General features: G+C 35.4%; 2 protein-coding genes across 2 annotated transcripts; one reads left to right on the forward strand and one right to left on the reverse strand.

Moving 5' to 3' along the window:
• Nucleotides 1–726: 726 nt before the first annotated feature.
• On the forward strand, nt 727–8763 carry LOC145578950 (THO complex subunit 3). The gene is made up of 12 exons (XM_081636244.1): nt 727–966; nt 1168–1297; nt 1420–1515; nt 4150–4279; nt 5100–5191; nt 5419–5487; nt 6546–6603; nt 6688–6787; nt 7379–7465; nt 7562–7640; nt 7831–7963; nt 8104–8763. Exons 2-12 carry the CDS (start codon nt 1217–1219, stop codon nt 8136–8138), a joined length of 960 nt encoding a protein of 319 aa, XP_081492370.1. The 5' UTR covers nt 727–966; nt 1168–1216; the 3' UTR covers nt 8139–8763.
• Nucleotides 8764–9298: 535 nt separating this feature from the next.
• On the reverse strand, nt 9299–23330 carry LOC145580075 (uncharacterized). The gene is made up of 17 exons (XM_081637405.1): nt 23227–23330; nt 22877–22946; nt 22006–22084; nt 21776–21928; nt 21594–21671; nt 21372–21476; nt 21195–21261; nt 21029–21090; nt 17267–17406; nt 16452–16578; nt 16222–16336; nt 15701–15786; nt 11143–11226; nt 10719–11063; nt 9962–10480; nt 9773–9832; nt 9299–9578 (listed from the first exon to the last, which is right to left on the reverse strand). The coding sequence occupies exons 2-17, from the start codon at nt 22918–22920 to the stop codon at nt 9498–9500; spliced, it is 2145 nt and encodes a 714-aa protein (XP_081493531.1). The 5' UTR covers nt 22921–22946; nt 23227–23330; the 3' UTR covers nt 9299–9497.
• Nucleotides 23331–24746: the final 1416 nt, after the last annotated feature.

The following is a 24746-nucleotide window of genomic DNA, read 5'->3' on the forward strand; positions in this document are numbered from 1 at the left end:
ACTCAATGAGTGTTATAGGTTTACACGATCAATTTTATAAGGATAAGGGTTATTTGGTAACTTTTATAGGGTGATAGGATTACTCGATCAGTTTTATGGAGGTTACTTTGTTCTTTTATAAGTTATCAGTAAATCACATAGTATGGTAAGCCGTATACAAAACGCATTATCTCATAAGGACGAGTGATGAGTTATAATAATATTACGAATAATATGCACTGAATGTACTTGTATTAGGTAACTTTTAGTCAGTTAAAGTAATTTTTTGTCATATTCGGATAACTTTAAACCTGTAAATACGAGTAGGCATAATACTTGCGCAATAATATTACTGGAAGTTATGATATTTCGTTTTAAAATCAAAAGTTATTGAGTAATAAAAATAAAATCGCAAAAAAACTAGAAAATAAAGCCTGAACTAAAATTTTCAAAACCCCATTGGGAGAAATGCCTACAATTTTAGTTTATCCTCTTGAATTTCAAAAATTTTACTACGTAAGCGTTTTTTCCTCAGATTTCGAGAAAAAATAACCAAGTATTTGATCTCCACCCAAATTTTTTTCATTTCTTAAAATACCACTTAAACTCTCGATCGGTGATGGTTTGTTGGGAGGAGAGAATATTAGATCAAGTTAGAGGGGGAAAAAAATGATAGTCCATTCAAGTTTAATTGCGGGTGTTAACTGTAAAATATTAACGTCGTTTTTTTCATTAAAATATTATTGGATCCTTACCAAATTAGTGAAAACTAAGTAAAATACTCGTAATGGCTACAGTTGCAGACTTGCAGTAGACATTGAAATTCCTAGTTATTCAAAAACTGGTTCACGCAAGTACCCCCACCCCACTTCCATCTTCATCCACCGTCCACCGCCGCAGCTCCCCATCTCTTCGCCTCCAATTTCTCCGGCAGCCGCGCACAGCTTAACCTTCCTCCAGTACTCGAAGCATCGGTTGCACAACAAGGTTGCCCCTAATTTAATATAAAAGTACTCCGTAGTATAAATTCTGTTCAATTGTTGATTGAATTTGTATGTGATTGTTCATCGAATTGTTGTCTCAATCAAGATTTGTGTATTGCATTTCCATTATTTGTCTTTAATTTCATATTTGCGAATAAAATATGTTATGAGTTGCATGATTTTAATTCTGGGTGTCACAAAATAGCTCATTTCTTGCACGGCGAAGGAGGAGAGAGAAAGAGAGCTTTATTTTAATGGCGCAGCAGAAACCGGAGGATTCAACACACCCTTTTAAGAATCTCTACAGTAGAGAATATCAGGGTCACAAAAAAAAGGTAATTTTACCTTTAATTGCCCTATATATAGGATTTTCATTATTGTATTTGGGTCCAATTTCCTGCATTCGAGTACAATGTTTTTTGAGTAATATTGTAAATGTGTTCCAAAATATATTTAGGTGCATTCAGTGGCTTGGAATTGTATTGGAACTAAGCTTGCTTCGGGTTCGGTTGATCAAACGGCTCGAGTTTGGCACATTGAACCTAATAGTCATGTAAGTATTGGTTCTATGCACTCGTCTATTAAAATTTATCTTATTTGATGTTTGTATAATATTGCTAAGATTAAATGAATCTGTTTTGGGTAGTTTGTTAGGTTTAGGGTGGTTTTGTTAAAGTTGTAAGTGGTTAGAGGTGAGATTGCATATATTTGCCAAATGGGGGATCAATACTAGGTACACCGGTGGTTGAAATGTTTTATTGAATTGGATTGTCAAATTTACAATTTACTTAGCTATGTATGAATCGTTTTGAGAGCAATGAAGCCTGGCTTTCAGGTGAGGAGGGGAAGAGATTGAATTAGAAATTTATGTTTGAAGTTGACTAGTTGTAGTTTGATGATGTTGTCAGAATTGAGAGGGGAATTAGTATTTGATAAACTGTGACTATGCCTGAGCTACTGTATCAGAAAATTATTGACTTGCCCTCTAGAAGAGATGGTTCTAATTTATCTCAGTCTTATGCTCTTTAGCTTGTGAGGTGAGATCGTTGAATTAATTGTATACCCTCTGTCTCAACTTTGTGTTGCTCTTATTTTGATTAAAAGTGTTCCTTTAAATAGGCGCTTGGCTAATTTGTGAAAAAATTTCCTAATTTTGGCCCAAAGTGAAGTGCCGGAATGTCCATGGGGAATTCTACATGGGTACTATTGAGGTGAAATGAGGAGTTCAATTAACATAGCTTTCCCTTATTCTCTTACTCGTGTCCTTGTGGGGACCTATTAATCGGGAAGATTGATTAAAATATTGTTTTGGATACAAGATCTGTGGATTAGGTAGACCTATTGGAATATTGTGTGGATACTAGATTTGTGGATGGGGAGACCTATTGGAATATTGTAATATAACGTATTAACATGCATACTTTATCCCTTGATGGCTTTGATTGTTTGATACGATACTCAAGTTTTACCCTCTGATGCTCATCCTACTAGTACCCTTTTTTAGTTGGAGCTTGAGCTGCCTTGCCTTTGATACTCTTAAGTGTAACACCCCAATAATTGTCTCTCCTACAGTCCTACCTGTATAATAACTTAAAATAAGATATAAGAGAATCACTAACACTCTGGTTACCTTTCTAAGAAGAGTTCCATTTCTAAACCTCTTATAGCATTACTTTGGTTATAAGAATTCCCAAAGTCTTTTCTTTTTTCTCCAATTTTACTATTTTCAACTGCGTCCTTAGCATTCAGACCATATAAGTGCACAACTCTTTCATATACCTTATCTTGGTCTTAAAAACCTTCCCGGCTAATGATATATAAAGAATGATAATATTCAGCAACCATCATTTATCAAAACTACCTTTTCTTCTTTTAAGAATGACTGGAGGGAAGGAAGAATCCCTTACGAAAGATGCCGAATGCTTGAAGGTGTATGTGGCAGCATATTTTCTCTAGGAGAAGGACAAAGATACATTTTGTAGAATGCAACATGACACCCTTTGATAGTTAGCTGTCATTTGGGATTATTTTAGCCTCCAATAATACGAACTAAATGCCAGGTGTGTAAATGCTTAACATTCAATTTATTAAGGTAGTGTTTTCAAAGCAAACAAGACTAACTTGATTGTTGGATGTATCATCATCCACAAACAACACCAACGGTAGATCTCCCAGTTTCTTATGGCATTTTTTTTGGCAACTCTGTGATATATGCACAATCTAGTTGCACAAGTGAAAAGTGATTTATTATCTCATGGATATTGGAGAGAATTCTAGCTCATACACATTCCCTTTGGAAATGTGGTGAAATTCATAGGAGTATAAAACACTCATAATATTCAAGGAAGATAACTTGATCACATTGACTTTTACACAAATATAAAGATGGAGTGAGGATGAAACCCTACTATTTTTAATAGTCTCATGTTTGCAACACTTTTGCATGTTATTACTCCCTTTATTTGGATCTAATTTTCCCAAGTCGATAATAAAAAGTCAAAAGTCAAGGAATTATAGCTTTTACTATTAATAGTTTAGCATACTCTTATTGGATGTTGGCTTATTAATTGGATTCCTCCTGGTAAGATAGCTTAAATTAATCGCATAAGTTTAAAATTTTTTTGCCTTACGTAATACCTGAATGGTCAAAAATTGCTTCTCGACTAGTCTAAATGTGAAATTAAATCTTGATGGAGGGAGTACCTATTTTGATATCTCTTGATAATTGCAATTTGGAATTTATAAGTTGAGGTAGGCCAAGAGAACTTGGATAAAGTTAAGAATGATAAGTAGAAATTTGGTTTTCTGGAACATATAGTACTTGATAGTATTGAATGAAGTAAGAGGATCCTTGTTGACAACCACTGGATACAATTCTTTGGTTCATGCAGTTGATCCCAACTCCATCCTATTAGAGTCAAGGCTTGGACACTGTTGATATCTATTGCGATGTGCTACACTATTTTAAGTTCCCAGTAGTCCTTTCACGATGGCATGAACTGGGGTTTTTTTGGGTTACCATGTAACCATGGTGATATAATAAAGAGTTGGTATCCTGACTTGTGCAAATTTTATATTACTTGTATCTGGCAAGTGCTATCATGTCTGAAATACATCTATTATAGTATTTATAATTTTGTGTTTTTGTATGCGTTTAAATTTCTTATCCTTTTGATATCTACTGCAGGGAAAGGTAAAGGATATTGAATTTAAGGGGCACACTGATAGTGTGGACCAGCTCTGTTGGGATCCCAAACACGCAGACCTACTTGCAACTGCATCAGGGGATAAAACAGTTCGTCTGTGGGATGCTCGCAGTAAGTCAAGATAATCTAGATGCTTGTCACTTTGTGATCTTTGTCACTTAGTATTACTTACACAGTTACACATGTCCAGAACCTTGTCGCTTTGTGATCTTTGTTTTTGTATGCTTCCTTTCTATAAGCTCCATATATTCTCATCCTATTATTGCATCTCTAGCAAAAAAAAGTCGAAATATGATCTAATTATAGGTGGTTCCAAACATGCTTTTTAATACTTTTCCTATAGTGTCCTTTTTTATTACTGAATTGTTTATTTAAATTGTTTCTCAGTGCATGCATCAGTGCACAACATTATTATTTCTTCCAAAAAAATTATGAAAAGTTGATTTTTTTGAAAATTGAAAATATAAATTGAGATTAACCCAACAAAATTTAGATAATGACATATATAACCACATAATAATAATAACACGTGGTCTAATACCATGTGATCTAAGTTAGTATATGAATAGTGTAAAATTTTAATGATGCTTGTATTAAGTCTGAGAAAAAGTTTATAAAGTCAAAATCAATACAATACAGTTATTATAACTAGTTAGGGCCTTAGGGGTGATGCTGCATTCATTGACTTTTGTTACTAGAAGGCCAAAAACCCCATTCATATTGGCTTTTTTCCCCCCTTTCATTTCCTGTTGAATAATCACTAAAAAATATTTCATTTACCTTGAAAAGGGAAAACAATAATCAGAGATAGTATAACCGAACTATTGAAGTAAAGATCAGATGTGAGAACAATGAATCATCCAACTTTGCATTTATTACAACATATTCACTAGAATGAGACTCTTAGCATGTTTGCCATTATGCTGAGCAGGTGGGAAATGCTCACAGCAAGCAGAACTTAGTGGTGAAAATATTAACATTACATATAAACCTGATGGGGCACACATAGCTGTTGGAAACAGGGTAATTTTCTGTAATTTTCATGCTTGTTCTTGAGTAGCTCTTACACAGTTTTGAGTTTTGTTCTTTGTGATCACTTAATTAGAATGTCACTTAATGCATGGTTGGCAGCATGCCAGCTTGCTGGCAACTTTTATCCCCCCTATTGCTGTAAGAGGCCATCTCACAACTGACCTTGGCTTTGGGATGTTTTGCTCATTTTGACACCATTTTTTTTTCCCTTTTTGTAGGATGATGAACTAACAATTCTAGATGTTAGAAAATTTAAGCCAATTCACAGACGCAAGTTCAATTATGAGGTGATTTCCTTTCACCTTACTGTCAGTTTGTCTCTATGCTCTTTATTTCCTCAAAATGCTTTAAATTCCACTTCACCATTGCTTTGTAGCTCTTGATAAGTGTGATTGGCCACATGATTAAGTACTTGACATAACATTTAGATTACGGTTGTGTTTAGCATAGCTAGCTGAAATTCTAAATGTTAGTTGAAAACCAAATAGTTATATGATTGCAGTAAAGCTGCTAGCTAAGGGTTTGTTTGGTATCAGTTTTGGTTTTCAGTTTCCTGTTTTTTTGAAAACCAAAAACCAAAAACAGGATACAAGAAAAAGGTGTTTCCACTTTTCAGTTGTCAGTTTTCAAAATTATCGTGATTTTAATAAGTTTATATAATTTTTGATTCATTATGGGACACATATCATATACTTTTAAAAAACAAAAAACCAATAAACAGAAAACCACAGGAATGCCAAACGAACCCTTAAAGGTTGAAAGCTTAAGTCAACCAAAAGGTCATGTTTTAGATCTTCTGTAGTATGACTAAAGTTCAAAGTGAAGGAAAATTCACAAAAAAGAAAGTAATCTTTTTGAAAAAACTAAGAAAATTGGGTTATTAAAGTTGGAATGTATTTATCTGCATGCATTCCTGTGTGGGAAATCCCAATTAGTTCAAGCATGAGTTAGCTTTCTTCAGTCAACACCAAACACTTCTTTCCGTGTAACTTGTGTTTGGGGCCTGAGAGAGGCAACCCAGGTTGGGCCTTCTATACATAAACCAAATATTAACATTTTATTTTTATTATATATACTTGCTTGCAACTATGCATTGGTTCCTTGTTGTCCATTATCCTGAATGAATATGAATGGTTCACAGTTTTGGGGGTTTTGTGTGGGAAGGTAACTTCCGTACTCTTTCTCACCTAGAGAGCAGTGCAAAAGTCAATGGAAACTGTGCTCTTAATTCTCATGTTCTAAGTAGAAGAGTGTAAAAGTCAATTAAGCAAGTGTAAAAAATCAGCTCCAATATAGTTGTTCAATTACAGAGTTTATCATGTATTTATTACTAATTTTTTTGCAGGTTAATGAGATTGCATGGGACATGACTGGAGAAAAGTTCTTTCTGACAACTGGAAATGGTAAGATTTGATTGTTGATTTAGAATATTTATTTGTGCTTTTATCGAATGGAAATGTCAGTATCAGTCATGTTTTGCGCTATAGGTACTGTTGAAGTCCTTGCATACCCCTCTTTGAAGGCACTTGACACTCTTACAGCTCACACTGCTGGTTGCTATTGTATTGCGATTGATCCGCTAGGAAGGTATCCCAAATTCTGTCTCAACTTATCTATCCATCCTGATACAGAATTTTTTTTGTCTTTCATTTGTTGGAAGATAAGCAGGAAAAAAAAAATTGCAGCTCTCTTGCTAAGATACCTTTGTTCAAACTGTTGCTGTATGGTGTGATTTTCTGTTCCTGATATTAGATCTAATTTTTAGCTGTAGTCATTAGTTTTGGTGCTCGTGGTAATCTGGTGGCAGCTACTGAATTCCCTTGTGATTTATGTTACTTGGGTAATATGTACTTGTGTTCGACACAATTACGTGTTCTGGTGTCCAACTTGTCTATTTTGTGAAAGTTCAATTTTTGTGTCAAGAATCTGACTCTGGAATTTGAAGAGAAATGAAAAGTCCGAGTTACATAGCTTGTGATTATACAGTGTTACCAATATAGTATTATGTTTGTAGCACTCTGGTCATTAATCATCTCTATTTTGCTCCTAATAATTAATTGTTGACGTGTGTATAGGTCATGTCTACTGGTTATAAAGATCAAATCATTCATCATTTATAACTTTTTCCTTGTAATTAATCCAAACAAGTCCTGTTGATAAATTTGGGATAAATGGCAGATATTTTGCTGTTGGAAGTGCTGACTCATTGGTCAGTCTTTGGGATATTAAAGAGATGCTATGTGTTCGAACATTTGTAAAACTCGAGTAAGATTACTTCAAATTTATCGTATGTTTATATATTTGGTGATCCTCCTATATTTCTGTGACTCTTTTTTTTTTTTTTTTTTTAAATAATCTCAGGTGGCCTGTCCGAACAATAAGTTTTAATCACACTGGAGAGTATATTGCTTCAGCCAGTGAAGATTTATTCATTGACATAGTAAGTCCCCTAGATATTCTTTTGCTGACATTTGATTCCAACCCTTTCCTAAATCTACTGCTCTGTTTGGTATCTAAACTCCTTGTATTCAATTAGCATTAAGAACCCCTTGTGAGGTGTGGTCAATCTGGTCATGATTGTTGGAAATGCTTTATCTGATTTATTTGACTTGAATTTAACAGGCAATGAGGCAAGCATTGAAACTGGACGATCTATCCATCAAATACCTTGTCGGGCGGCAATGAATAGTGTTGAATGGAATCCAAAATCAAACTTGCTTGCATATGCTGGAGATGATAAAAACAAATACCAAGCCGATGAAGGTCGTAAGATTTCTGTGCACTTATTCTTGAAGCTGATAATCCATTTATTTAATTTTGTAAGCACCCAGCTCAATTCCTTTTGAGAGGACAATCTTCAAATTTTCACCCTTTTTTTTTTTTTTTTGGTGGGATTCTGGCAGGTGTTTTCCGCATATTTGGGTTCCAGAGTGCTTAGTGTTAGCAGTGCGACTGTACGAGACGTTAGTATGCTCACTTTCCCTTCCCTTAATAGCATTCTGCTGAACTTTTGGTGTGGAATGAGACATGCGTATGTTAGGTGGATAATTTAACTATGCTAGATTGCTAGTAATGTATTCCAATACAAACAATATTAAAGAGATGAAGCAGTAGCTGCGGCGATCTGTGTAGAGGTGGGCAATGGATTATTCACATGGAATATGGTTCAAGTCCAATTCATTTGGATCATATATAGTCTGTCTTTCAGTTCGGATTGGCTAATGTGGGATACAAATAGTTTTTCTGTAAAAATCTATCAATTTTAAGTATTATTTTAATCTTCAGAATTAGTCAGATTTGGTTCCAGTCAACACTTTTTAAAACTCCCCAACTAAGCTTCTCTGAAGGAGGCATGCTTAAGAAAAGAAAGAGGATGGATGAGAAAGGAACATCGATCGGAGACTTGAGCATCAACCACTAGTAATTAACTAGTTATGGCTTTGTTTTGGGATGGCTGGGCTTAATGTTTCCAATTTGAAACAAATATTATTGCTGAGAAATGTAGGTAATTTTGCCCTGAAATATACTTGAAATATTCCGTTCAGAAGTAAAACATTCTGAAATTAGTAGGATTTGTAAATTTTGCATACTGCTATACTCGTACTTTCCACGTTTTTGTTAATTGCAACCTTCTTTAGTATGTAGTTTAAGAAAAAATTGGAGAAGGAAAGAGAAGGAAGAGTTCAATGATCAAGTTTTAAGCTACGTACTTAATGTTAATCCTTGAGCCTATGACATTTCCTCTGCTCACAAGGAAAAACAGATCTATTCAAAAAAGCTATTCGTTTTCGGATTCTTTACTCATATGACACTCTAGAATCACTCTCAGGGATATAAGCAACATATGTGAATATGTGATGCGCTAATGTAACACCTTTCTATCCATAATATGTCACAAACACCTGTAAGTTAGCTTGGGTATTAAGATCAAATTTTCTGTCGAAAGTTTATGCATCATGTTGAATACACTTGTGCAAACAGTGCTATATCCCTACCCCTGATTTACAGCGAAATTAACATCAGCAAATTTATTCAGGTAAAGTTGAGAATTAGAAGTTGATGCTTCATGTTGAATGAGTGTAACCACTTATTTCCGAGTTATGGAATTGTAATCACTTAGCTTCTTCCAGAGAATTAGAGCATGCATAATTAGCAGCCGAGATTAATGGATGATACTTGAATTTGTTCTTGATAGTTCTTGATATTTACAAAATATTACAATTCAAGCTGACAACCAAAAATAATTAATCGCCAAAGCTATTATGTGGAGTTTGGAAAACCTTGATGCTTTCTTGAATTATCCTTGAAATGGTTTTCTTGGCGTAGATGTACGATTCTCTAATGATTGCAATCTCTGCTTCAGGTGAAAAACTTCATACTGAAAATAATATTGATGCAAAATTAGTGAACTGCCATGTATGTCGAGTATGTCCAGATAACGCACTCCTTGGACAGTTGAAAATACGAAGTACTCCGTAAATATTTATTGAAATTGTTTTAGAAAAGGGGTAAATGAAAACTTAATACTAGGATATGACAAGTGAAACTTGAACATAGAATTCAAGGCCACACCTGTGATTGGAAAGCTCTTGTTCGTTCATTAGTCAGCATTTTCCTGGTAGAATGCAGCTCCTACATACAATTTATAGAAGAAAAAGAGGAGATACGTGAACATAAAATATTCTACTAAGCAAGTGATAGTATAAATCAATGTACATAAAATGGAGCGCTTTTTAGTAAAGGCGTCGAAGAAAGACATACCTTCTGAGTGTCATCCAAGACTGCTTTCAAGAAAGCTACATCATGTTCAAGTCTAATGTTATCAGAATGTGCAATGTTAGACAAATTATTAGCCTCTTCCTGTGCCAGTTCCAAACCTCCTAACTTCTCCTTTAGCAACTCCAACTCCTTCGTGGTATCAGCCAGCCTTTTCTCTGCCTCTTGCTTACTCTTTAGAGCAGATGATGCGTTTTTCTCAGTAGCTTCACGATTAGCCAAAGCAGCTGCAAGTTGACCTTCAAGCATCCCATTCTTCCGTATCAAGGCAGCCATTCTTGTTTCATACAATTGATATATGCTTGAAGGAGCAGAATAAACTCCACACTTTTCATCACTCTCTGGGAAAATTATCTCCTCGTTATCAAGTGGAAACTTTTCACTGACACAGCTGGGGACACTAAGATTTCCAGACTCTGAAAAAGAAGGTATATCTTCCATGAGAAATCTGCCTGAGGTTTCGGCTGGACAAGCTGTTTCAGGGGGTCTTCTTTGTTCTAAGAACTGAAATTCATTCAAAATGTACAAAATAAAAATATTAAATACAAGCATTACATTATCAAGGGACACATATTATAAGCTAACAACCAGGCATTCACCAAGCAACACTTACATTTTACAAGTAAAAAAAAAAAAAAAAAAAAAATTCTCTAAGAATCAACAGAAAGCCCAATATTGCATACAAAGTTACAAAGAAATTCAGACTAGTAATAATAACAGAGTGAAACTGTGATGGCCTCACCTGAGAGAGTGAGTTCTCATCATCAGAACTCCTCGAATTCGATGGTTTACGAGTTGGATCCTCCTCACAGTGAAATTGCTTCCTTAGAGAAACACTTCCAGAGGCATTTGTTGAATCAGCATGGACAGATTCTGATAGAGATCTCCTAGTAGAGCCATGTTCTTCTATTATCGATGCTAGATTTTGTCTAAGAGAATCAACTGGACAGGAAGGAGCACCATGAAGCTGAGATGCAAACTCATTAGATGAAGAACGATTATGCCGTGGTAATGACCCTGGATTTTTGTTTGGTGCCAACCTTCTCCCAGAAGAGTTTCCACTCTTGTCCAATATCAGCACTTCAACCTGTGCAATAAAGTATGGTAAATCATTGAAACACAAGTGATCTCTAACACCAGCTGTGGAAGAAAAACTTAGAACCAACCTGATTTGATGGTTCTTTCCTAGATCCTCCAAATGCAACAAGGAAGTCCCTCTCCTTGTGTTCTACCAGCACAAGACTAAATCCCTGTATATCACATCAGAAAATAGTAATAAGGAACGTAGACATGCTAGGAGCCTAGGACAACACCCCCAGAGAAACAATCTACAACTGCTACATGTGAAAGAGAGAGTTGTCTCACTTTATTGGTTGTGATTAGTGGTGGGCATGGGCCGTGCCGGGCCTGCCGTGGGCCGTGCCTAGGCGGGCCATGAACAGTGTCGTGCCGGGCCGTGCCGGCCCACGGTGGAGGCGGGCCGTGCCGTGCCGTGCCGGCCTTCAAGGTTTCCCTGTCCACGGCACGGCACGGCCCACCGTGCCGGTCGTGCCGTGCCGGGCCGCCCGTCGTGCCGGCCACCGTGCCGGCCCACGGTGGAGGCGGGCCGTGCCGGCCCACGGGCCACGGCTTACCCTTTTTTCTTTTTTTTTTTTTAAAAAAAAAATTAAAAAAAACTTTAAAAAAACTTGAATTTTTTTTATGAAAGAAAAAATTGAATTGAATAATTATACAATTTAATATTTGAATTTAATAATTATTAAATTTTTTATGGAGTTAAGTTATATTAAATATTGTTTAAATTATATTAATATTTATTGTTCATTCATAATTTACTATATATCATATTATTCATATAACTATATAAGTATTAGACAAAAATTAAATAACAATATAACATATTCCATAAAATTAAAAGTTGAAAAAATTCATTCATAAAAATTTATTAAGTAAAAGATAATATGAAGTACAAGTGTACAACTAACAATAATTGATGAATAACTTATTTTGTTATTTTATTATACGGCTAATGTTAATAGAGTACATAGCCAACATAGGAAATACTAACATTTTCACTAATTAATAGAGTACATAGGAAATACTAGAATTTTCGCTAATTAATATTAATTCTCGAGTTGTTGGTAATCTTCAATCAAGGTCTTCATTATCTTCTTCGTCTTCATCTTCGGCTTCATGTTCACTAGCTAATGCGGAGGAGCTAGTTGAACCAGAACGATCGGAACCATCGATGTTGTCGTTGGCCGTAAAAGTACGATCTTGGATGCGTTCTTGGGCATCCATCCAATCCTTCAAGCAAACACACATTTCTAGTGTTTCGGGCTTCAAACTTGTTCTTCTATCGTCTAGAACCCTTCCCGAAGCACTAAAAGCTCGTTCCGAGGCAACGGAGGAGGCTTGGATGCTGAAAATATCACGTGCCATTGCCGCCAAAATTGGATGCTTTGTGCTTTGGGATTTCCACCAATCTAGGATGTCCATCCCCAACCTCGAATCTTCGTCCAAGCCTTTCATGAAGTCGTAGTTTAAGTACATTTGCAACTCCGAAACATCGCTTTGTGTTCGCCTTGATGATGATCCACTACCTGAAAACTTAGATAACATGTTAGCAGCTTGGGCCGCCAAACTTTTGCCCGTTTTACTTACGCTTTTGGATGTTTGAGAAGGGGCAAAATGAGTGACGGTTCCATATTTAGATTCATAAACTCTATATAACTCAAAAAATTTATCTTTCACATGATTTTTATATTGTTCGACACCATCACCGAGTTGCATGCATTCATAGTAAATATCAATTAGCATAAATGTGCCATCATACTTTGATCTAGGATCTAAAATAGAAGCAAACATATAAACCATAGGAAGCTTAGTGTAATATTTACGCCATTTAGCCTCCATTTGTGGAACATAATCATTGTAATCTTGTTGTGATCGATGTTCATAAAGAAGTTGAGCAAATAAACATGCATTTTGAAGGAAAGAATGAATGCAAGGAACATAAACAGAAGAAAAACAGTGAGTCATACTATATAATAATTGTAAAAATTGCATATATTTTTCACAATTATCCCAATCGGAGTCTGCTATCATGAATTGTGGATACTTATTATTGTAAAACAATGAAAATGGAACTCTATACGAAAGTGCCTGACTCAACATGTCATAGGTGGAGTTCCACCTAGTTGGACAATCCGTTTTAATTCTAATAGGCTTTATCTTATTTTGCTTAAGATATCGCCTCCATTCCTGATACCTACTGCTAGAAGACATAATAGACAAAACAGCATTTCGAATTTTGGAATAGTATGGACCAATTGCTTCTTGTCCATCCTTAACACACAAGTTTAAAACATGACAAATGCATCTAATATGTAATGCATCTCCATCCATTATGACATTATGCAAGTTTGGTTTAATTAGATTAGCACTAACTGTCATGGATGTTGCATTATCAAACGTCATGGACATGATTTTGTCCCTAAGACAATATTCATCAAGAGCACTCATAATACAATTAGAAATATTAAAGGCCGTATGGGGGTATTCAAGCAATTTGAAATAAATAATACGTTTTTGCAATAACCATTCACTATCAACCCAATGACAAGTAACACACAAATAATGTAAACCATAACCACCATCCCATGCATCAGAAGTTATAGAAACTCTTGAAGTAAGAGTTTTAAGTTCTTCAATTAATTTCATTTTGTATTCTAAGTAAGTTTTCATGGCAGCTGTTTTAACGGTTTTTCGGGAGATTTTTTTGTGTTGGGGTTGTAGTGCTCGTTTAATGTAATTGTTAAACGGATCACTTTCAGCAAAAAGAAAAGGTTGTTCGGCTTGGACTATCATTCTCCCAAGTTCATCCCTATCCCTCTCATAATTGTAAGTGAAGCCATAAGGATGAAATTGAGAAATTTTTGGTTGAGTTGGGTCAGTACTAGGGGCACCACATTTTTCACTGTGTCGGTTTAGGTGCCCCGTACCGCCTTTGGCTGGAGCCGAATAAATATTACCACAAGTTTTACACTTGGCTTTTTCACCATCTCTACTTAACAAGAAATATTGCCAACATTTACTCTTTCGGTTTTTCAAAAGGGTCATTTCTTCTTCGGTGTACCATTCAATGAATGGGTTATCAGATGGGGGAATAGTATTTTGGACGGATGGGTCACTAGAGCCGGCAGGTTGTGTGTTGCTTGCTTGAGTTGTTTGATAGTTAAATTCAAAAGGCATATCATGTGCGGAGGCATAATAAGGTGGAGATTGGGTGCTTTGCCATGGTTGGAATGTCCCTTGTTGATCTAATCCGGTGGGAAAACCGGTAGAAAACCCGGGGTGGGTGGTGGCCATTGTAGGGATTTGCATAGTAGGGATTTGCATTGTAGGGGGGGCATAGAAGAGCCTTCCAATGGTCGTTTAGATTTGGCTTTTTTAGAGGAGGATTGGTTCGGGTTTGATGCCATGATTAATTAAGATTATTAACTAATAAATAATAATTAACAACAATATTAACAATTATAACAAATTAACAATTATAAGTTTATAACACTAACAAAGTAACAAATTATAACAAATTATAACAATTAACAAGTATAAGTAAGTTTTTTTTCTTAATTATTACTTAATTAGTAAGTTAATAAATTTTCAAAAATAATTATAATAATAGTAGATTATCTAAATCAATGAGATCCCAGGTAGGTTATGGTTAGGATCGACGTTGTCCAGAGCCCAAATCCCGCCTTAGACAGATTTCAACAATCCAAATAACCCACAATTAAAATAGAAATTAGTTTTTATGTAATTAAGTAGTTCCAAGTATACAATAATAATAATAATAATAATAATAATAATAATAATAATAATAATAATAATAATAATAATAATAATAATAATAATAATAATAATAATAATAATAATAATAATAATAATAATAATAATAATAATAATAATAATAATAATAATAATAATAATAATAATAATAATAATAATAATAATAATAATAATAATAATAATAATAATAATAATAATAGTAACAATAATAATAATAATAACAATAACAATAACAAATTAAAATAAAGTTGAGTTAGATCTTACAACGACGCTTCAACGCTTTCCCAAATTTATAATTTCTCGAATTTATAATTTCCCGAAATTATAATTTCCCGAATGTAAATATAACAAAGTATTTTTTTTTTTTTGGTAGTAGACTAATAATATTAAAAATGTAAAATTTATAAGAGAATAAGAGATTAAGAAATATTAAGAGATTATAATTTATAAATTATAATATATGAGAATAATGAGATTATGAGAATAAGAGAGTAAGAGAATGAGATGAGAAGTTGAGTTGTGGAAAGAATTGGAAGTTTAGGGTGGTATTTATAGGTGAAAATATAACCGTTTATAGCCGTTTATGGCCGTTTATGGCCGTTGGAGGGAAAACAAAAACAGCCTTATAGCCGTTAGCCCGCGGGCCGTGCCTGCGGGCCGTGCCTGCGGGCCGTGCCTGCGGGCCGTGCCACGGGCTATTGGCCGGGCTCGTGCCGTGCCGGGCTGCTTTTTGGTTTTTTTTAACCGCAGCCCGCACGAGGCACGAGGGGCGTGCCATCGTGCCGGGCCGGGCCTGCCGGCGGGCCGTGCCGTGCCGGGCCATCCTCGTGCCGTGCCCGGGCCGCCCGCGTGCTGACCCGGCCCACGCCCAGCTTTAGTTGTGATGGAAGATGGAGGTGATGTAGTTGCAACTGACCATTCAACTTTTACAATGTCAAAAATTAAGGTCTCCAAGTGTCCTGCACAAGCCATAAGAAAAACACCATTGAAACATGAGCAGTTTCAACGCTATTTCATCCATTGAAAATAGGCTCTTACTTCATAAACAAGGAAAAAGTATGCTTTATGTTAAAATATAAGGAACAAGTTTTCATGATGGTTCAGTGTAAAGGAAGTTTTTAGTACAGAACTCTAACTAGTAAAGTATATCATTTAATATCGATGTACTGATAAGTTGTCCATTTCCAATTACGCCAGAAGATTGATTATGTGTTGGGTTTGGATTTAGATGAAAAATTCACAGTGGCTAATTATTGGAAAGATTTGACACCCCAATAAAGTTGCAAGCTTCTCACTAACTACTTCAAAAATTCCTGAATCCAGCCAGCTATTGCAGAAAGCATAAGCAAGACAATTAGCGAAAATCAATTAAAATAAATACTGCTAATACTTACTTTTTTTACGGCTTCCACCACCAATAATATACCATTTAGTTCCACATAGTACACCACAACAACCAGCTCTTGGTGAAGGATGGAAACCCCGGATCTTGTTTTTTGACCACATCATCTGCAACACAAAGGCACAGTTTAATTTATCCATTCATATCAAACAAGTGAAAGTACAGAATGATTTTAGATGAAAATTTGAACAATGATAAATGAGCAGGAATGATTCTACTCACCGTCTCAAAATCTAACGAGTACAAGTCATTAAAAGTCTTAGATTTTGAAGACCCTCCAAAGATATAGAGTATCCTATCATCATATAGAGCTGCAACATGATTAGATCTTGGAGATGGACCTGTTCCCCTGTTCACACATTGTATTTGTTAAAGCTCTGGTGATACCAGCAATTCTTACTTTCCAAGTACCCCCAACCCCCAAAATTTATAAAGACTCTCCCAAACAAGTACCAGTTATAACTTAAATCAGGTACAATGTAACCTTGGACATGTAAGGCATTTGGCCTATTTGACAGGTGGTAATAAATGGTAATAATGGAAATGAATTTATATGTAACTCAAATCATTTAGTTGGACATCTAAGGCATCTGACTTACAATCCATTAGATAATCGGTAACAAATAGCAATAATGGGACTAAAATTTTTATGTATATTGCAAAGAAAACAAAAAAAAAGTCTCACACAGACATGCATATGCTTGTCCACCCACAAACATCTCTTTTTCTTCATAAATTTCACTACCTTCTTCTTTAGAAAGTGACAGTGAGTGCAAGTAAACGGAGTGGCATTGAGTTCAAATAAAAGGAGTGGCATTGGGTACAAATAAAAATTCATGATTAATGAAATAAAGAGTACATGTTTGGGGATAGAGGCATTACCATGGACATTGACCTAGACTTTTCTTTGGAAAAATACAATTTTAAAATCTCCATCACCACAATTTATTACCATGCTAGATTTGAGCTAGATGCGAAAGTGCTAACAGTTCCAAGAAAAGATTAAAGACATGTGGAGGAAAATGGGATCCACTTACGTGCATTGAAGAGGTAACCATGTCATTGACTTCAGATCAAACATGTGAAGGTCATTTAACTTCCTTCTTTTAGAATCCTCACCTCCAAAGAGTATTAAAACAGAACTTGATTTGACCACCGTATGACCACTACGAGCAACCTACATGAATATGCTTCCTTTAAGAATCTCTACTTTCGAATAGAAGCTTTAATGTAGATACATATACATAATCATGACCCATCAACATGGTTGTAAAATACCTTCAGGTAGACAAGTATAATTAACTATACTAAACAATGATCAATATCTCATTAAATTTTTTAATGAAGGGTAGGAGGTACATGAATAGCTCACATAGTTGAACGTGTTGTCCACACTATTAAACCGCATCAAAACCAAATTGGATCACCAGTAGATAAATAACTAAACATGTTTGAAAGACATACACTATTCACACATAACTACTCTCGTCTTTCTATCATGATTGACATAGTTGAAAGAATCCCTTTCCTGAAAAAAAACACATCTACGACGTATCCAAATTATGTCAAAAAACCAAGGAGTTCACTAATTATCATTATCTATCACCAAGGAGTTCACTTATTATCATTATATATCACCAAGGAGTTCAAGTGTCCAATATGCATAAACTGCATAACAATGACCAAGCATGACAGTTACTTAGGGAAAAACAAACAAAGAAACTACAGCAACTACAACAGGAATGATAGGGTACATTATTGTACCTTTCAAAATATAATGATCCCAAGTTTTTCCTTCAAAGTTCTTTGAAGTAACAATCATTGACTAGTGAGTACAAATTTGCACTGAATCATTGACTAATGTTTGGCAGGAAGACAAGCGTAGGGACACAGTGTAGGGACACAGAAGCAATCTACACTTGTCTTCCTGCCAAACATGTGATAAATTTGTACTGAATCATTGACTAGTGAGTACAAATTCACTCACTGCTCACATAAAATCGTCATTGTTAGCTATCACAACAATCCAAGGTATTCCAATCCCAATAAACTAATTACAGGTAGGGTCTATGGTATAAGTAAATATGCACAACTTTGTAGCATATGTCTGAGTTCAGCCAGCGTAATAGAGTGGACTAGAAGCATTAATCACAATCTAAAAATCTACCCATGTTTGGCAGGAAGACAAGTGTAGGGACACAGAAGCAAAATTCACAACCTTGAATTCAGAGAGCATGGTATTAATCTCAGTGGCATCACCGTATTGCGACCACATAAAAAAGGAATTTGAAATCAGTGCGACTGATATATTAGGCCGCAACAGCCGCATTCCACCCGCATTGCCCGCAAAAGTGGTTACACAACCGCATCCAAGATTTAAAACCATGGCACAGGAGAAAAAATAAGATAAACAAAGGCAGCAGTCCTAAACATTTCTCCACTTTTGAAAAAGATTTCACAAGTATATGAAAGATATGTTATCCTCCATTTCCATTGGCTCTTAACTAGTACCCCCGCTGTCGACCCATACTATCTTTGTTTACAGCTTTACTCTCACAAGTCACAACCACTACCTCTAAACCCACCACTTTTCTCTCACATCAACTCATTTCAACCTAACATTAAAAAAGTAACTCTATCCTTTTGGAGCAAAGAAAAGGGGACAGAGGGAGTAGTACAACTCTTAAAATCAGATGATGGATATGATCTCTTTCAGTGACCAATCTGTAATACCCGAATATTTTATGATTTTATATAATATATTTTATAAAAAGTAGTTTATTTTTATTTATTAAATAACTTTCCTAATCTCATATTATTATTTTAGAATTCGGAAAGTTTTAAAACCCTATTTTAATTTAAATAGGACACTACTTTTTTTTTAAGGGTGAATAAACCATTTTAAAACCTATTAATTTTCTTAAACCCTATTATAATTATTTTATAAACTTCCATCCTTTGGCCGTTTTGTTCATTTGCGTTGGAACAAAGCAGATCTTAAGCCCTATTATCAAACAAGCAATATTATTCTCTTAATAACTCTTTAGCCCTTTCAATTTTTGATTAATATCATGATTTTTCCACCAAAATTTTTATGATGACAATTATAATGTACCCATGTAAGCCCACGTATCTCATGTAATGTGTCGGCTTGGATTGCAAGTCGAAAATCAAGAGGCAGTGCAATACTTTGCTATAATATTTGCTTAATCATTTCGAAAGGTAATCACCATATCAATTCTTTGGAGTCGTATGTTTAATTTATATACTTTTGTCTCGTAATCACACGGATTTACTTTGGAATTGTTTGTATAATTATTGCTTTATATTATTATTGTATGATTTGATATATATATGCTTGAGTTTCTATGATTGATGTATATAATTTTATGATATGATCTGATTTAATTGTCTTGTTACTATTGTCGTATCAATTGATTGTGTTATTCGTGCTAGAGTTTTTAATATTATTGTTGCTTTAGGGAATATTGTTATGTTGAGGTTTTAGGGTTATTAATGCAGAGTATTATTTTTGGGTTGTGAGTTAATTAATTTTGGGTACTAGTATTAGCCCTATAAGAGTTGAGATATTTATGAGTTGAATATGTCGTCATATATAAATTGGGAACTTGTGCCAATATTGAGATATTGTTTATTAACCTGTGAATGGTTATTTGATCGAAGTATAAGATCAAAAGATTGAGAATTATTATTTTATTCTTGGTTTGAGGCTCGGCGTTATAGACCTTAGTGCTTGGCATGTTGGTAAGGAGATGATAATCATGACTTAAGAATGAGGTACAATCTTTATTTTATTATTTTTCTATGGTCTCCTACAGTGGGAATTGGCCCCTATTGGCCCGTATGTGGTCTGATTCAAGGTTTTTTGGTTATTGAGAGTATTCAAGTTTTTATACTTGTGGGTTTATTAATTCAAAGTACCCATGTCCAAGGCTAGGTATAGAACAAATAGCATGGCACACTTATTGGTTATGAGTTAATTGAGTAAAAGTTCCGTATTATTATTCGAGGTTGGGTTTGACAAAGATTATTTTCAGAATACAATGTGTAATGTAGTTTTGTACTACATTGTTTAATTGAGCCAGTAATGTTGATTATTTTGTTATACTCTGTATTCTGATGTGTGGTGATTACTCAGCTTTTTGCTGACGTGTGTTTGTTTTTTTTGTTGTGCTATTTGTGTTTGCAGCCATGTCTTTTTCTTATGGTGGCCCTACGACGATCTATTTTGGAATTTGTCCTTAATTGTGAGCAGTCAAGATTGTTTAAACAGGTTCATCAAGTGATCGTAGCTAAAGGAGCTCAAATGATCGATTAGTGTTTTTATAACGAGTTTGTAAAGTCGTATGAATAGCTCACTTAGATTGATTGGGTTGTAATTATTGGGATTTTGTAAGCCTTAGCACTTGACAGGTTGTCAAGTGTGGCGGTAATACCTCTAATTTAAGTGCATGCTTCCGCAAATTTATTTAAAGATTGTTTATTTTTCTTTTAATTCTTGATTATTATTAGCTAGTAAATCGGGGGTGTTACACACTCTCTATTGGGTTTTCCTATCAAAGTAAAGGATTAAAGAGCAAAAACACAGGTGGAATGGCAGAACAAAATCGTGGTCATCTTTCTACAATAACAAAGGGGCCATAATACGACTATCACATCAGTATCCTCGAGAAAGAATCACCTTTGGGCTGGGTTATTTGATACTTGGATAAATAAAGTACTACAATAAGCTCCAACATGGGTCAATTTTCATCTTGGAAGTTGTGAAGAGAGCATACCGGTACATCGCCCTTTGCTTCCATTAGTGACCAGCATTCTGTTTCTGTGTCATATGCCCACACTGTAGAATATAAGCATAAAAATTAGATTTGCTTACTTCCCCATAATAGCAGTTTTCAGCAAGCGTAGCAACATATAGTCAGAGAAAGCGCTCAAAGTGCAAACCTGAAACCTTTTCGCTACCAGGATTAGTTTTTCCCCCAACCAAGAGAGCTTTCTTACCCCAAGAAACCTAGTAAAGAGAACACGAAACCCATATAAATTGTTAAGGGCCTCAGGCTTGTTAATAAATAATGTTCAACAATCTGATGCATTATATATATCATAATATAGAAACAGTACCAAACTATGTCCCTTGCAAGATGGGATCTTCAGGGGCAGGGTATTTGGTGACAAATATATTTTTGAAGAAGCTGTGGTCCATGAAAATTGATCAAAACTAAGCACCTGCAATCGTGCAACAAAATGTTGAAGGGAACACCGGAACAGCGATGGTACTTTCTAATTTCATGAAGTTGTATGACATTTAATCATTAATTAAAAGTGAAGAATGTAAGGGATAACCTGCACATCATCTAACATTCCATCCGTAGATTCCCCACCAACCACCACCATCTTGTTTCCTACTACAGTTGCAGCATGCTGCTCAAATATACAGGACATGATTTATCTTGTTCAGCTCACTCCGTTTACCAAAAATAATTTAAAAACTTAATGATGAGTGACTGAAGTGAAATCGAAATTACATTCAGGCGAGGTTTGGGCTTGTCTCCAGAAATTGACAAAACCATCCAGCTCTCAGAGCTTCCTGATGTGCAATTGCTGATATCTCGTGGAGCAGATGAACAATGACAATCAGACTCGCCTTCTTGGTTAGAAGCAACCACAGTGGTTTCCACCTATAAGTATAAGGATTATTATGCAAGATTCAAATCTCTTGACACAATGTTACATAAAGGTGAATAAAATGTTTTACATTGGAATTGCTAGTCCGCTTGAGAGGTCTTAAAGGACTTTTTGTACCCTGGGCCGAGTCTGCAAGGTGCACTTTCATCCTGGAATAAAATTCAATCAAGTAAGAATCTCTTCTTCTACAGCTTATAAATATGAAAACCTCAATGTTGTTATCTACTCTCCTTCCCTTCCTTTGAAATCGACAGCCCAATTGCCCAAACCCATTGTCGTAAAAAAAAAAATCACAAAAAGACCCTTTAACAAAAATCACAATAATCCTATAGAAAAGAACGTATCATAATGACTTCATCGGTATAATGTGAATTGTGAAAGTCAAATGGAACTCCATGAATTGAAAGATTTGAAACATCATGAATTACATATTACAGTACTTAGAAAATGCATTAAAGTACCTTCCTTTCAACCAAAGTTCAACCCCAGAAAGCGTAATTGCAAGAATTAAAACATCATAACTTATATATTACTCAGCATGCATGTAAGATCCTTCAATTCAAATTTCAACGCTAGAAAACATAATTCCAAGTACTAAAACATCATAAATTAGTAAATTACATATCACTTGGCACAAATGTTAAATTCAACACTAGAAAACATAATTCCAAGAACTAAAATAAATAATTTACATATTACTCAGCAACAATATATGAATTTAACCTCCTTCAACCCAAAATTCAAATTACTGAGTATACAAATACTTGTACCCCATGTCGCCATTAAATTCAAGTTGTTATATCATTAAAAAAAATTACCATATACTTCATAAACAAGAACAGCAGCACTAGCGTACTTACTATATTACCTATGTCCCGATTTAGTTGTCACATTATTAGTTCAAATCGAGTGCGCATTCAATAAACCATAAGAACACTGACCTTCCCAGCTTAGGCCGCCTCCGCGAAAAACCAAACATTTTCATATGCACAAGCTCCCTTCAATATAATCCTAATTAATCAAAAATCAACAACATTTCAATTGAAAACAGACCCACCAAAAAATAAAAAAATAATTGAAATTCCACTATTTTATCAACAACTGAAAAAAGGGTCACTTTTAAAACTTAATTTTATTACTCCATATTATTATTTTAAAAAGACACAAAATCTTAAAAAGACATTAAAAGCAAGTAAAAGAAAAAAGACCCAAATCTTAAAAAGACATTAAAAGCAAAACATAGATTCTGAAAGTATAGAACATTCTAAACTTGAAAAAAGAAAAACAGTACCTGAATTATAAGTGAGAAATAGGAGAGAGAAAATAGGCGGAAATACTGAAGAACCCAAAAGAAGAAACGAAGCAGAGAGACTGAAACGACACCGTATTGAAGAGTGATAGATATTATAAGATTATTATAATATTTGTCGCAGAGTAGGATATATTTGTATATATTTGTGATATAGTTTGTATTCTTATCGTACTAGGTTTCCTAACATGATTAGGACTAGTATTGTAACACTATATATATGATTCAATGGTACACACTCCAACCCAAGGAGTTTTCCCGAAATCTAACATGGTATCACAGCCTAGATTTTTTAGGGTTCCACAAAATTAATTTTCTAAAAAATCCGATCCTTTTCTTTTCTTCCGCATACTCTAATCCTTCGTGGTTTGTTTTTTCATCACCTAATTAAATTGCTAACTTCCTTTTTTGGTCCACTAACTTTGCTGCAACATCTAGTTTCTTTGTCTTTAGCCTTATTTTGGTTTCCAGTAACGTTTTGTTTCGGCATACTTAGCAATGGCCAAGGATGATGATATACAACCCACACCTACTCCTCCTCCTCCACCCTCTAACGACTACCACCCTGCTAATTCTATTAGCAATATCAAGAATGAGGTCCCGGAAATTCTTGATCGTGACAAAGGGAATTATGGTAGTTGGGTTGAACTCTTTGAGATTCATTGTCATTCCTGCAATGTTATCGACCATATAGATCCAAAATCACCTCGTCCTACGGACCTCACCTCGGCGCAGTGGAACCGCCTTGACTCAATTGTGAAAAAGTGGATTTATAATACAATTTCTGCAGATTTACGAAGCACGGTGTTGTACAAGAATGCTACGGCACAAGAAACTTGGGATAGGCTTGCTAATATTTTTCAAGATAATGGTGAAATTCGTGCTATATATCTTGAAAATCAATTTAACAATCTTTTTGTTGAGAATTTTCCAGACGTGTCTTCTTATTGTCAGAAATTGAAGGAACTCAAAGACCAACTTGCTAATGTTGGTCAACCCGTATCCGAGAGAACTTTGGTTCTTCGTCTGTGTGCAGGTTTAATTGACTCGGACTATGATGGAGTGGCTCAATCCATCACTCAAATTCGCCCTCTTCCCGGATTTGATGAAGCAAGATCACGAATTTTGTTAGAGGAGTCAAGAAAATCGGCCAAAGAAAATTCCGGGCAAGCCTTTGTGGCGCAAGTCAACAACACCACCACCACCTCCGCGGCAGCCGCCCAACAGCAGCAGCCACCGCAGCAGCAGGGCAGGGGTGGTGGTGGACGTGGTAGCAAAGGGAGGGGAGGCAAGGCTAGGGGAAAAGGCAGAGGGCGTGGCAATTCTCAGCAGCCACAAACGGCCCAAGCCCAGTCCACTCCTTCCAATCAAGCAGGCCCAACTCAGCAGCAACTGTGGGCAAGTTTTCAGCAGTGGGCTCAACAAGCTACTTGGGCCAGGCCACCTGCTCCGTTTCCAGTCCAGCAGCAATCCATCCTCGGTCAGCCCAGACCCCAGCAAGC

This window comes from Chenopodium album, chromosome 14 (assembly GCF_948465745.1).
Source record: "Chenopodium album chromosome 14, dcCheAlbu1.1, whole genome shotgun sequence".
NCBI classification, from domain to species: Eukaryota; Viridiplantae; Streptophyta; class Magnoliopsida; order Caryophyllales; family Amaranthaceae; genus Chenopodium; species Chenopodium album.

Excerpts from the sequence above, each read along its gene's own strand:
- LOC145578950 (XM_081636244.1), top strand. The coding sequence starts at position 1,217 with ATGGCGCAGCAGAAACCGGAGGATTCAACACACCCTTTTAAGAATCTC. Across the intron at positions 1,516-4,149 it reads ACATTGAACCTAATAGTCAT|GGAAAGGTAAAGGATATTGA; the intron begins GTAAGTATTGGT and ends TATCTACTGCAG. Across the intron at positions 5,488-6,545 it reads GACGCAAGTTCAATTATGAG|GTTAATGAGATTGCATGGGA; the intron begins GTGATTTCCTTT and ends ATTTTTTTGCAG.
- LOC145580075 (XM_081637405.1), bottom strand. The coding sequence starts at position 22,920 with ATGAAAATGTTTGGTTTTTCGCGGAGGCGGCCTAAGCTGGGAAG. Across the intron at positions 21,477-21,593 it reads GAATGTTAGATGATGTGCAG|GTGCTTAGTTTTGATCAATT; the intron begins GTTATCCCTTAC and ends GCACGATTGCAG. Across the intron at positions 17,407-21,028 it reads AAGCAAAGGGCGATGTACCG|GTTGCTCGTAGTGGTCATAC; the intron begins GTATGCTCTCTT and ends ATATTCATGTAG.